A 13,635-nucleotide genomic window follows, 5' to 3' on the forward strand; every position below is an offset into this window, starting at 1 on the left:
AGGGCTCCAGAGCAGGCAGGGGCTCTTGGCTCGGGTTGTCAGAGCTCCATGCCAGAAAGTACCATCTGGTGGCCAGATCAGGGGTCCCAGTGTATAGTTTGGGAAGTATGGCCCCTCACCGTGGGGCCATCAGAGGACTTTGCTGGGACCAGCTCAGAAGAGAGAAGGGGAGGGATCTAGACCAGGTCTGGTCAACTCGGACCACTGACTAATGACCAACACTGTGCATACAAGATCCTTAGAGCTTTTGAGCGTGTGTTTGCTCTAACTTTTGTCATTGTTGTCAGCCCTTATTGGTTCTGTGTGAGGACCATCTCCAAAGCGAAAGGGGGCTGCTTGCTCATTTCACGTTTGTTTTTCCCAGCATCAGGAAGAGGGGAGGCAGGGAAGCTTGGTTCCCGTTCTAGAGCCAGGAGAGAAAAGAACTCCTAAATGCAGCACGCGAGTGGGGATTGAAAACTGAAGGGTCGCCAGGACCAGTCCCCAGTGGAAGAGAGTGAAGGGGACCTTCTTGGGACCTTTTTGGGACCTTCTTGGGTTTCTGCTTTTGATAAAGATGTGGTTTCCAAGAAAGTTTAAAACAAAAAGGGAGAGAGAAACAGCAGGGCAATTGCAAATGAGAAGTGGTTGGCACTTGGCTTCAGTGCTGGGGCATCCGGGAGTCTGGAGGCCATGGCTATAGATGCACAGCAACTGCCCAAATACAGAGGACAGCAGCTACCTGCCGTTGGCTGATTGTTGCCACATGTGAATGGAGCCCAGTGCCGACACACGTTATTTTTCCAAGGAATCCGGACTTCCAGATTTTTATATGCCCTTTCCAGATTGTTCTCCACGCTTCTTCAAAAATGTTAAGGCATTCAGATTTTTATCCAACCACACCCTCTGTTCCCTGGTTTGTGACCTCTGAGAAAAAACACAGTAATCGCTGCCTGAAAAGGGAAAGACCCGAGTGAAGTTCCCAAATCAACTAAGGGAATTCAGAAACCCAGCTCCAGCTCTGTGTTTTCTGAAACAGGGTTTCAGGTTTTCAGGTTTTCTGAAAAGCCCGTGGCTAATAAGACAGAAAAGAAAGTCAAAGGAAAGTGGACCGCGGGGAGAGAGAGGATAGGCAGGAGTCCGCGTTCCCAAACTAGCGCGTGTCTCACCTCGGCTGGTCCCAGAGCCTGCCCGATGACAGCCCACGCCAGAGTTAACGGGGGGAGGGTGGTGGTGGAGAGAAACGCCCCCTCCCAGTTCTACTCCATGGGAGCCCGAGTCTGCAGAGTGGAAGGTGATGCAGCCGTGGGAAGCTGTGGTGTGGGTGGACAGTGGCGTTTCAGGACCACGGACAGTAGCAGGCCCCCTCTGCTTATCCACCCCCCAGCATTAGTTGGCACAGCAAAGAGGTGAGGGGGCCGCGAGGAGGGCCAAGCAGTCTGGGTCCCTGACTGTGGTCTGAGGGCCCCTGCTTGGGGAGGATCATGGAGCCGGCATCTTCTTCCTCACCCTTCCCTCTGCAGGGGTGCCCATCTCCCTGGTCATCAACTCCACGGGCCTGCAGGCACCCGGCCACCTGGACTCCGTGGAGCTCTCACGCAGCTCGGGGCAGCCCCTCCTGACTTTGCCCATGCAGCCCCTCTCCAATGGCTCCGCCCATCAGCTCTGGGGCGGACCGCCCTTCCACGCCCCCCAGGAGCGCTTCTACCTCAAGGTGAAGGGCAAAGACCACGAGGGGAATCCCCTTCTCCGTGTCTCTGGAGTTTCCTACAGTGGGGTGGTCCCAGGTGAGTGAGTAGCGCTCGTCACCCCCAGGGCCCCGGCTCACTTGGAGACTCACTTCTTCCTGGAAGCCTTCCCTGATTGCGTGATATTAGAAAATTAAACTTCTACGAGCAGGAAACTCTGCAATGCGTTATGCTAAATACTGGGATGGCTTAGATGTAGCAATCGGTCGGGGATTTAGTACAAAGCCATCCGTCTGCCCATCTACCCATGCATCCACTCACGCATTCGTCTCTCCACCCACCTTTCATTGACCCAAACATCCATCCATTCCTCTGCCTATCCATCCATCCCCACTCATCCATGCATCCATCCATCCAAATATCCATCCACCCATCCACTCATGCATGGGTGCCTCCATCCAAATGTCCATCCAACATGCATTCTGTGTCAGTCGTGGTGCTAGGCGTTGTAGACACAGCAGTGGGCAGGGCAGCGAGTATGGGTCTGCTCTTCCATAATCCTAATCATGGGAATACTAAGCTAGTCACCATTTTGAGCACTTCTCATGAGATAATCCTGAACCAAGCACCTGCCATACATTAGCTCATTGAGTGCTTCTGAGATGTGTCCCCATCTTATAGATGGAGAAGCTGAGGCTACCCATCTCACAGGGTTGCCCTGAGGGTTCCATAAGCTAATACACGTCACGAGACAGCTCTTGGGTGCTCTGAGGCTGTGCCCACGATGTGGGCATTGTGGACTTGGGCCCTCCAGAGTGGCAGCTGCTGTTACTGTTATGTCTTTGTAGGCACGGGTCATTTTGTGGTCCTATCTTTGGTCGTGTTGTGTTGGTTCCTACATGTATGTCTTTTTGCTTGTTTCCTTGTGTCCCTGAGGTCTCACATGCGGCTCAGAAGCTCCCAGAGGGCAGGGCTGAGTCTTTGGCTTTCTAGCTCTGCCTCTGGTCCTAGCATGGGGTATCTGAGTTCACTGGTCATCAGCTTCCTTCCTGGGCTTTGTTCCCTCCTCCTGCCCACTCCCCCCTTTCCCGTGGCCGTGGCCTGGGCGGGGAGCTCACAGAGGTGGATGCCACTGTTGTCCAACATCTTCTTTGCTGGGGATCTCTTAACAAGGGACAGACTCCTCTGTCTATTCCAAATAGGGATGCAGAGAGGGCACTAGGGTGAGGTGGGGGACTTTGAGGGCAGGGTAGGGAGGTTGGGGACCCCGTCTCTCAGCCTCCTGACCTCCACTCCCCTGCTGTGGTCCCTGGGCCCCTCCTCCGTTGGCTTCTATAACTCCAAGGAGGAATTTTCAGGAGGGAGTTTCAGCAGGGGCAATAATAGCCTGTTTCTCTCTGTCCTGTTCTTGCAGATGAGTCGAAGAGTTTGGATTTCTCTCTGGATTTTGGTTTTTATCTCAGGACTAGATTAGAGAGAGAGAGGGAGAGAGAGAGAGAGAGAGAGAGAGAGAGAGAGAGAGAGAGTGAGAGAGAGAGAGAGAGAGAGAGAGAGAGAGAGAGTATGTGTGTGTTGGCAGGGCAGGGAGAAGGGAGGTGGTTTGGTGTTTTGCTTCCTTCCCCACTTGATGGGTCGGGAGGCTGGGAGTTGGGATTAGAGCAGGAGGCTCTGGGTTTGGAGCAGGTAGTGAGGACTGGGCCATGGTCCCTGGGCCCATTCAGCTCATGGAAGACAGAGCCTGGGCTGGCCTTGCCGAGGATTCCAGTGTGTGTGGGTGAGCGGTGGCTGCTTTGCACACAGCTGAGGACGTGGCTAGATGGTCTGACATCCCTCTCCCCTGGGATGTGGCAGGGAGCCTGTAGCATGATGTCACCTGCTGCCCTCCCACCCCCAGCTCTGGGCTCGGAGGACGTCTGGTGCATTGTCTCACCCAAGGAGCATCTCTGGTGGGGATGCGGGGGAGGGCAGGACAAGAGTTGAGCACACGCCCGCGATCACCCAGTGAGGCACTGACAGCTGTGACTGACCCCGCGGGGGGGCGTTCTCAGACTTTCCCACTGGAGTGATTCTAATGGCCAAGGAAAGAGAATGTGTCATCCCAGGACCAGGGTCAGGCGGTGGGGGCGGTGGGGGTGGGGGGGGAGTGTCTCTCAGGGGCCCCACGGGGCTCATCACAAACTGTGGGATTTCATTGAAGTCTCTTATCTCAAAAATGCGTGTGAACTTTGCATTCACAGCCATGCTTCAGCTTCACTTATTTTTAAATAAAAAAGGCTTTCTTCCAACATCCTCGGGTAAAACCGACCCTCCAGGCGGATGAGAGGTCTGGAAGCTTGGAGAGCCCGGTCTGGGGAGCATTTTATCAGGTTTCTCAGGGCTGGTGCAACATCTACGTCCAGGACAGTGGAGAAGGTGGTTGCACAGACCCGTCTGTCTTGGCTGGTCTTCTTAGAAACCGTAGAAACAATGCCGGCTCGTCCTGAGGGGGCCTGCTGTGCCTTGTGGACATGCCAAGTGCTTTCCATGCACCGCCTCTCACCAGCTCCCCAGAGAGCATGGTGACATCGGTGTCAGGATTAAGCCCATTTTACAGAGGTGGGAACTGAGCTTACGGGGGGTAAGGTGACCCCGCTCTTGGTGACCCCCAAATGGTGGGGCTGTGGGTTGAATCCTGGCCTCCTGGCTCATCCCTGTGGTCTCTGCGTTGGCAGGCTGTGGCGGGGCGGGTGGGGAGGAATCCTGAGTGCCGGACCTTGCCTGCAGGTGCCCCCCTGGTCAGCATGCCCCCTAGGATCCATGGTTACCTGGACCAGCCCCTGCTGGTCTCCTGCTCTGTACACAGCACCCTCCCCTTCAGACTACAGCTGCGGCGGAACGGAGCCAGGCTGGGCGAGGAGAGGCACTTTCAGTGAGTGGGTGCTGTCTGCTCTGTGTCCCCAGCCCCAGGGGTCCGAGGGATGTGGGTGGCAGGAGAAGGACCTTGATCTCGGTCATAGTGTCCTGGGCATCTCCCAGCACGGCCAGGGATGGGGGGGAGGGTGGTCCCCAGATCTCCCACCACCGCTGGATCGTCACCCTGCGGAGGAGCTGTGGGCTTGCTGAGCTTCCGGAACATTCCCGTGCAGGGCCCGGGCCCGTGGGGTCAGGGTGGGAAGGACCCTCCGAGACCCTCCCCGTCGTGGATGAAAGCCCAGAGCTCAGAGAGGGAAAGGGACTCGCTCAGAGTCACCCAGCATGTTGTAGAGTTGGCACGTCCTCGGCTGCCTTGCCCCTCCTTGCCAAGCCTCCAAGAGGATTTGTCCCCTCTGGGCAGGGTTCCGGGGCGGGACAAGGCTGGGGGGCCCTGGCGGGGGTCAGTGTTATTGTGTGTCTCCAGCTGCTCTGTGTTCACAGGGTGTCGGGAAACAGCAGCTGGGAGATCCCACGGGCTTCTAAGACCGAGGAAGGGACGTATGAGTGCACGGCGGTCAGCCGGGCTGGGACCGGACGAGCAAAGGCCCAGATTCTTGTCACAGGTCTGTCCTTTCCGGCCCATCCCCGTCTCCCCTCCCCACCCCCTCCGGATTTTTCCCTCTAGGGTTTTATCCCCAGGGTGTCTCCATCTGTGGGGGAGCGTGCCAGCCAGCTGCCGTCACCCAGGCCCTGCTGCCCACACTGCCACCTGGCACCCCATTTGGGCGGTCACCCAGGAACAGCCTGTGGATCTTAGACGGGAAGGAGGCTGAGAAACGCAGCCAGGGTCATGCCCTCCTCCCCCAGGCCCTTTCGGGGGCCACTGCCCATCTGGAAGTCCCCCTCCCTTAATGCCTCCAGGTCCCTGCCGGGATGGCCCCAACCGGCTCAGGAAGGTTGCTGATGACACGGACCATCTCAAAATGACGTTGGCTTTGTGTTTTTAAATCAGGAATCTAAACTGCCTTAAAAGCCCAAGGAACATGGAAAGATTAGCCAGTCTGCAGCCTCTAATCCCACAGACTTGCTATGCTTCGATCTGGATAACCTGCAGTCTCATTCTAGAGACGACCTCCATAACATTTTGATTTACTCCCTCTTAGACCTTTATCTGTGTGTGCGTTTTAAGAAAACTGGGATAGTATTATATATATTATACAGACGTATGCATGTGACAACCTGGTTTTTTATCATCTAACAATATAACGTGTCTGCAAACATACTTCTATGGCATGAATTAGTGGTTTTACTTTTTATAAACGATGAGGACAGGAAAAGGGAAAGAGTATAAGGAAACTTGCACACCCATTCCTTAGACTTAATAATTGCTCAAATTTGGCCATATTTGCTTTCTTGCTCTTTGGCTGAACTCTTTTTTTTAATGTGTATTTATTTTGAGAGAGAGAGAGAGAGTGTGAGTGGGGGAGGGTGGAGGCAGAGAGAGAGAGAGAGAGAGAGACAGAGAGAGAGAGAGAGACACTCTTAAGCAGGCTGCACGCTCAGCACGGAACCTGACGCGTGAACAATGAGATCATGACCCGAGCCAAAATCAAGAGTCGGATGCTTAGCCAACAGAGCCACCCAGATGCCCCTTGGCTAAACCATTTTAAACTAAATTGTAGGCATGCTGACATTTCAGTATTTATCACTCTCTTTTTTTTTAAAGTAGATTTTCCCATATAATAAAGATTCTACGATCACACCTAATAAAATGAACAGTAATACCTTAATGGTGTTTAATTTGGCCATAGTTGGATTTTCTCATTGGCCCCCAGGTATTTTTTCTGGCTGGCTTCTACAATATCATTTTTCAGGACTGTGGCGTTCACAGGCTCTTTGTGACATCAGGTCACTGGCACGTGTAGCTTGTGTGGACCCGGCTTTTTTCCTGCAGGTTCTTGGGCCCACATCCCCGGTTAGACAAGTCTCTGATCTTGTCACTTCTCCCCTTTTCCTATCAAGAGAGTGGTTCTCTTAGCTCTTCCCTCCTCTTGGGCAGTGGCCTCGGTTGTATATTTTGGCTGTTATGATGCCCCTGCTATTTGTACAGAGAATAGCTCTGTACTCATCACTCTTTCCCTCTTGAGAGTTATTTCCAAGGCTCTGTTCCCCAGGGTGGGATTACTGGCTCACAGGGTGTAGAGCTTGATACATGTTGCACTTGGCCGTCGTGTGGAAGGCACGCACGCCCCACGCAGCCCTCGCCGGGTGTGTGATGCTGGGGGGGGGGAAGCGGGGGGCGGGCCGGGCCCTCCCTGGGGTGGTGCCGTCCCCGGGATGGCGAGCACGTGATACTTGGCTCCTCTGCTGGCCCACGCGTCCTGAAGGATACGGTGCCGGGCTCTGGAGTCAGGGCACCCCCGGGGGCCGGCAGGATGGTCCTTTCTCTGCGTCAGCCTCTCAGAGTCTCCTCTGTTTTTATCCGTTCAGACCCCCCACCGCAGCTGGTTCCTGCCCCCAACGTGACCGTGTCCCCGGGGGAGACAGCCATCCTGTCCTGCCAGGTCCTGAGTGAGGTCCCCTACAACCTGACGTGGATCCGGGACTGGCGGGTCCTGTCGGCCTCGACGGGCAGAGTCGCCCAGCTGGCCGACCTGTCCCTGGAGGTCAGCGGCATCATCCCCAGCGACGGCGGACGGTACCAGTGCATGGCCAGCAACGCCAACGGGGTCACAAGGGCGTCCGTGTGGCTCCTGGTGCGAGGTGAGGCTCTTCCTGCCTCTGCGATGTGTCCTCCTGATTCCGCACCCTAACTGGTGCTTTTTAACAAACGATTTAAAACAAAGTTTTTATTTATTTTTGAGAGAGAGGGCGCGAGCGGGGCGGGGCAGAGGTGGGGAGGGGGACAGAGGTTCCGAAGCAGGCTCTGGGCTGACAGCACAGAGCCCAGTGTGGGGCTTGAACCCACGAACGGTGAGATCATGACCTGAGACGGAGTCGGACGCTCAACCGACTGAGCCCCCCGGGCGCCCCTCACTACCTCGTGCTTATCCCCAGAGCCCGTCGATCCACGCCTCTGCCCAGACACCACCCCCAGCAGGCAGCGCCAGCCCCGTTAGGGTCTTCCGGGTTTTCAGAGAAAAAAGATTGTGTAGCCTCCTAGCCTATGTATAGCAGTTCTCGCCGTGGAAAGTTCATCCTGGTAGCTAACCTCAATCTCTACTGCTGTAGACCAAGCCAGTTTCGTCGTGTCCTGTTTACCTCCCGTGCCGTGGGTCAGCTCCATTGCCATATGTGGGGGAGGAGTGGGCTACGGGAAACTTCTGGAAGTCCAGAGATCAGAAGCGCGTGGCGGGGGCTGGGTGGCCCTGGCCAGATGGGGCGGGGGGGGGGGGGGTGGGCAGCGGAAAGAGCACCCGTCCTGGAGTTTTAGGACCCGGATGTAGCCTCGGGTCCACCCAGGGTTTAGCCAGATCCTTCTCTCTGGGATGCTGTTTGCCTAAGTGTAAAAGTGAGCGTGTTGGAAAAACTGCCCTCTCTTGTCCCAGCCACTCCTGACTGGAGTGTGTTGAGACTGCCCCTGGCATGGGAGGGGCCTGCTTGCCTATTCCGGATGAGTTGGCCTGGTGAGGTCTGTTCGAGTCTGACAAGCCTGTTGTACCGTGAACAGAACCTAAGTCTGGGGCCAGTACTTGGGCAGGCTTTGGCGTCCCCTCAAGGTCACTGGAGATGGGCGTTGCCCCCAGCCCTGGCATCTGCCTATCACCCTAACCCTCTCCAGGATGCTCAGCCCAGACCAGAACCCCAGGGAGAGCTTTGGAAAATCCTCCCCGTGTGGCCTGGGCGGCTATCTGGTCAACCCCAGCTCCCAGGAAAGCCACTCCCTGGGATTCGGGCCCTTGGGGGGCCTTTGCTTCCTACATCTGGCCCATCTGTGATTTCGGGGATGGAGTGGAGGCACCTGGGACAGCACGGCTGCCCAGACAAGACTCTTGACCACCTGTCCACTCTTTGAACTGCAGAGGCTCCCCAGGTCAGCATCCACACCCGGTCCCAGCACTTCTCCCAGGGTGTGGAGGTGAGAATTCGCTGCTCAGCTTCGGGGTACCCCACACCCCACATCTCCTGGAGCCGTGAGGGTCATGCTCTGCAAGAGGACAGCAGGTAAGGGCCCCAGGACGAGGGACTCTGGGACTAGAGGTCCCAGGGGACCTCTCTGGGCCCCCATCTTCTTCCCTCTAAGTGGGGTTGGGAAGAGAGGGTAGCATTCGCCCTGCCTTCTTCCTGGGATCACTTGAGACTCGGCAGCGAGATCGCTTTGAAAACATAGCGATGCCTCAGCATGAGCCCGGGGGGGTCAAGAGCCGTAGTTCCAGAATCCACCAGACCTGTGCTCGAATCCTGCCTCTGCCCTTCAGGCTGTGTGACCTCGGGCGAGTCGCTTTACCTCTCTGAGCCTCACGAATGAAAAAGGACAATCTATGTAAAGTGCTGGGCGCACCGCCAGCCACAGAGCAAGCAGTCAGTAGGAAATGGCGGTCGCTAGTGATGGGATTAATTCGTTTGTTATTGAGGGTGACTTTGTGTCATCCCCACCTAATCTTTGTGTGACCCCACCTAATCAGCCCCCTCCCGTTGAGCATGTTATTTTATGGCGTGACTCCAGAATCCGTGTGGATGCCCAGGGAACCCTGATCATTCAGGCAGTGGCCCCAGAGGATGCTGGGAATTACAGCTGCCGGGCCGCTAATGAGGTTGGCACAGACGAGGAGACGGTCACCCTCTATTATACAGGTACCTGGGCCTCTCCCCCTCTCTCCCTCCCTCCTTCCCGTCCATAGATACTCACTGAGCTGGGGATACAGCACTGAACGCACGCTCCCTGCCCAGGCACAAAAGAAGCATGCGGGCAGCTAACGGTACTCGAGGGGGATCACAGCGCAGGGTGATAGGCAGGTGGGGCGAGGGGGAAATGGCTGTTACACACGGGACCGGCCAAGGCCTCGGTGAGGAGGTGATGCTTACCAGAGAAGGGAATAGGAGCAGTGTTCCCAGCCCGGGGACCCGGTGAGGCAAAGGCCCTGAGGTCGGCAGGAGTCTGGGGTGCTCAAGGGGCTGCGGGAAGGCTGGTGTGGAGTGAATTGAGGGGGACTTCAGGGAGGGCTGGGCAGCCCACCTAGGGCATTTCAGGACCTTGTAGGGTTTCCACTTTGATGGCAAGTTCAATAAGAAACGATGTGTGTTGAGGGGTGGGGTGGCTCCAGGCGGGACTGGCTTTGATTTGAGATCCTGGGTCAGAAACCTTTCTGGGGTGACGGATGGTGGGGGATGGGGAGGAGGCAGGGAGGCCAGGTCCTTCTCTCTCCTCGCTGCACCGCCCCCCCAAACTGTGAAAAGCCGCCCTGTCACCCTAGGGGGTCTGTGGGTTGCTCCCAAGTTCCCCATCTGTTCCCACACAGATCCGCCGTCGGTCTCTGCCGTAAATGCCGTGGTGCTGGCTGCTGTCGGGGAGGAGGCCGTGCTGGTGTGTGAGGTGTCTGGGGTGCCCCCACCCCGGGTCGTCTGGTACCGAGGTACGAGAGGGGTCTGTGGAACTGTCCCGCGGGGGCCCCGGAGGATCAGCTTTCCAGAACAGTCATGGGGGCACCCCTCCCCCCACCCAGCCCAGCATTCGCACGGCTCAGTGGCCAGCAACAGGATTTAGAGTAGATTCATTGGGGCGCCCGGGTGGCTCAGTCGATTCAGCGTCCTGCTTCGGCTCAGGTCATGATCTCGCGGTTCATGGGTTCGAGCCCCGCGTCGGGCTCTGTGCTGACAGCTCGGAGCCCGGAGCCTGCTTCGGATTCTGGGTCTCCCTCTCTCTCTCTTTCTCTCTGTCCCTCCCCCGGCTTGCTCTCTCTCTGTCTCTCAAAAATAAATACAACATAAAAAAAAGAAACAAAACGAGAGTGGACTCAGGTTTGAATTCTGGCTCCCTGGGTGAAAAAGGGACAGGTGACTTGGCATCTCCGAGCCTGCTTCCTTATCTGGAAAATGGGGGGAGATCAGACAGGTTGGTTGTGCAAGGATTCAGTGTATAGTGTTTAGGACCAGCCTGGCACCCGGGCTGGCCTCGGTGTCCTTAGATGGTGACAGTGATGCAGTTACCCGAGAAATGGGGAGCCGTAGGACCAGGGTTGTCTGAGGCTCTTTTGAGTTAATGGGCACGGAGGGTCTTCCTGGTGCCAGACGCTGGGCTAGAGTTTGGCCAACGGGGGTGTTCTCGAGCCTTCAGCAGGGGCCGCCGGCCTGGGGCTGCTGCCTCAGTCTTGCCAGGAGCAGAACACTAGCTCCTTCTCAAGGGTCAGCCTCTCAGTCATATTGCCCTCTTCCACCTGGACGCACCTGAGGTATTAGCTCAGAGTCCTGGCAGGCAGAAGTAGCTTCGAACTTGAACTTGTCCAAGGCCACCCCTGGTGGGTGCCAGGGGTGTCGGGACTCCTCATTCAGTGCTCGCGTCTCATGTTCTGGCCGAGAGCCCGGCCAGCCCTTTTTAGAAGGGTATCTCTTGATGGAATATTATTCAGCCTTAAGGAGAAGTGGAATTCCAGTTGTACGACAATGTAAATACAGTTAACACTGTAGAACTGTGCTCTTGGAAATGGTGAAGGTGGTAAATTTTGTTGTTCCTTAAAAAATGTTATTAAGTTTATTGTTAAGAAAGAGAGAGCAAGAGCGTGGGGGAGGGGCAGAGAGAGAAGGAGAGAGAGAGCATCCCAAGCAGGGTCTGCACTGTCAGCACAGAGCCCGACGCGGGGCCCGAACTCATGAACCATGAGATCATGACCTGAGCCGAAATCGAAAGTCGGACGCTTAACTGACTGAGCCACCCAGGCGCCCCCAATTTTGTTGTGTTTTTTTTTTTTGCCACAAGTAAAAGTCTTTTTCATTTGAAGAAATGAAAAATGGGGTGGGGGGATGGGGAGTCACTGTTTACTGAGGGCGGAGTTTCGGTTTGGGACGACGAGAAAGTTCGAGAAAGTTCTGGAGACAGATACACAATAATGTGAACGTACTTAACGCCACTGAATCGGATACTCTGAACGCTGGAGATGGTGCAGTTGTTTGTTTTATGTGCATTTTACCGCAGTAAAAATAAAAAATGAAAATAGAATTTAGAACGTAGGGCAGAATCAGGGGAGCCATCAGGAGCCTGGGTGCAGACAACAGTCAGGAGAAACGAGGGAGGCCTCGGGGTGGGTTTCGGGAGGCCTGCCCGGGATGAGGCCTCTGAGAGGCAGCCGTGGGTGGGGTGTGCTCATCCCAGGGCGACCCTGGGCGCCCCCAGAGCTGATCCAGACCTCAGTCGCTCTAGACCTGGGGTGGAGGATGGGGACCCAGCGGGGAGACCCAGGCAAGGAGTTTGTTGGTGCTCAGCCCATTGAATGCAGGGGGACAGGCTGGGCCTCTACAGAGGTCAACGGAGGAGCTCAGGGAAGCCCCCCCGCAGGGCTGGAGGCTTTTTTCAACTTAAAAAATTTGCCTTTAATGGTTGTAACGTACAAATAACGAACCTGACATCTTAACCCTTGCTGGGGGTGCGGTTCGGTAGTTGTAATTATACGCGTGTCGTTGTATGCCCGTCACCAACATCCACTCCCAGAACTCTGTTCATCTTAGAAAACTGAGACTCTGTCCCCGTTAGATATGCTCTCCCTTCTTTGGTCCAGGCGGTCTTGAAATGATTCTGGGCCCCGAGGGCTCCAGCTCTGGGACGCTGCGGATCCCGGCAACTCGGGAGAGGGATGCTGGCGTCTACACCTGCCGAGCTGTCAACGAGATGGGCGATGCCTCTGCAGAAATCCGGCTGGAGGTTGGATGTGAGTATTGCAGCTGGCCCCCACCTGCCCCTCCCCCTTTGCCGCGCCTCTGAGCGGGGAGGAGGGAACGCTACCGTGTAGAACGCCAGTGTGGAATTAGGATCACGTGGATCCAGAGCACATGGGACCGAGGACACAGTGCCTCTTGTTGTGTAACAAATTGCCCCCAAACTTCATGGCTTAAACAGTAAGCATTTATTATCTTGCCGTTCTGGAGGGTCAGGATTTGGGAGTGGCTTGGCTGGTGGCCGTGGCTCAGGGTCTCTCGTGGGCTTGCCGTTAATGCTTCAGCTGGGGCTGCTTCATCTGAAGGCTTGACCGGGGCGGGAGAACCCAGTCTGAATTCACTCATGCGGCTGTTGGCAGGAGGCCTCAGTTCGTTCTCCACGTGGGCTTGTCTAGAAGGCTTCTCCTGACATGGATTCTCATGAGTGAGGTAGCTGAGGGAGGGGGAGAGAGAGAGAGAGAGAGAGAAAGAGAGAGAGAGGGAGAGAGAGAGAAAGGGAGGGAGGGAATCCAACCAGGAAGCTGCAGTCTTTAAAAAAATTTTTTTTAAGTGTTTTATTTATTATAATTATTTTTGAGTGTATTTATTTTGAAAGAACTTGCAAGCAGGGGAGGGGCAAAGAGAGAGGGAGAGAGAGAGAGAATCCCAAGCAGGCTCCGCACTGTCGGTGCAGAGCCCGATGTGGAGCTCAGACTCATGAAACTGTGAGATCGTGACCTGAGCCAAAGTCAAGAGTCGGACGCTTAACCGGCTGAGTCGCCCAGGCGCCCTGAAGTCTTTATAACCAGCCACAGTCGTGGAAGTGACATAGAGTCCCTTCTACTGTATTCTGTTGGTCACACCAACCAACCCTTGTGCGCGGTGGGTGGGAAGGGCTGCTCAAGTGTGCAGATACCGGGAGGCAGGGGTCACTGGGACCGTCTTGGAGGCTGCCTGCCACAGAGACAGTTTGGGTCAAGTTCGGGCGTTGTCACTCCTGAGACCTGAGGTCCCGTCTCGTCTCCGTCACGTCTTGCCACCTATGTGCTTTGGTCGAGTCATTGACCCTCAGTTTCCCCCTCTGTAAAACGGGGCTGACCATGCCATGAGGGTTGCTGTGAGCGTCCAAGTGAAATCAGGCATATAAAGCTTAGCACAGAATCTGGCCCATCTTGAGTGCTTGATAAACAGATGGCTGATTATCGCCTTTTTACAGATGGGGAGTCTGTAT

At 55.7% G+C, this 13,635-nt stretch overlaps 1 protein-coding gene across 1 annotated transcript in view; it reads left to right on the plus strand.

Moving 5' to 3' along the window:
* HMCN2 (hemicentin 2) overlaps positions 1 to 13,635 on the plus strand; it is a 144,454-nt gene that overhangs the window by 33,579 nt on the left and 97,240 nt on the right. The window contains exons 8-15 of the mRNA XM_042912412.1: positions 1,503 to 1,766; positions 4,431 to 4,575; positions 5,061 to 5,182; positions 7,050 to 7,322; positions 8,582 to 8,723; positions 9,226 to 9,353; positions 10,019 to 10,132; positions 12,269 to 12,418. Of these exons, the coding sequence (XP_042768346.1) occupies positions 1,503 to 1,766; positions 4,431 to 4,575; positions 5,061 to 5,182; positions 7,050 to 7,322; positions 8,582 to 8,723; positions 9,226 to 9,353; positions 10,019 to 10,132; positions 12,269 to 12,418 (1,338 nt within the window). The remainder of the gene's footprint in view (positions 1 to 1,502; positions 1,767 to 4,430; positions 4,576 to 5,060; positions 5,183 to 7,049; positions 7,323 to 8,581; positions 8,724 to 9,225; positions 9,354 to 10,018; positions 10,133 to 12,268; positions 12,419 to 13,635) is intronic.

Source organism: Panthera leo, chromosome D4 (assembly GCF_018350215.1).
Source record: "Panthera leo isolate Ple1 chromosome D4, P.leo_Ple1_pat1.1, whole genome shotgun sequence".
Taxonomy (NCBI): Eukaryota; Metazoa; Chordata; class Mammalia; order Carnivora; family Felidae; genus Panthera; species Panthera leo.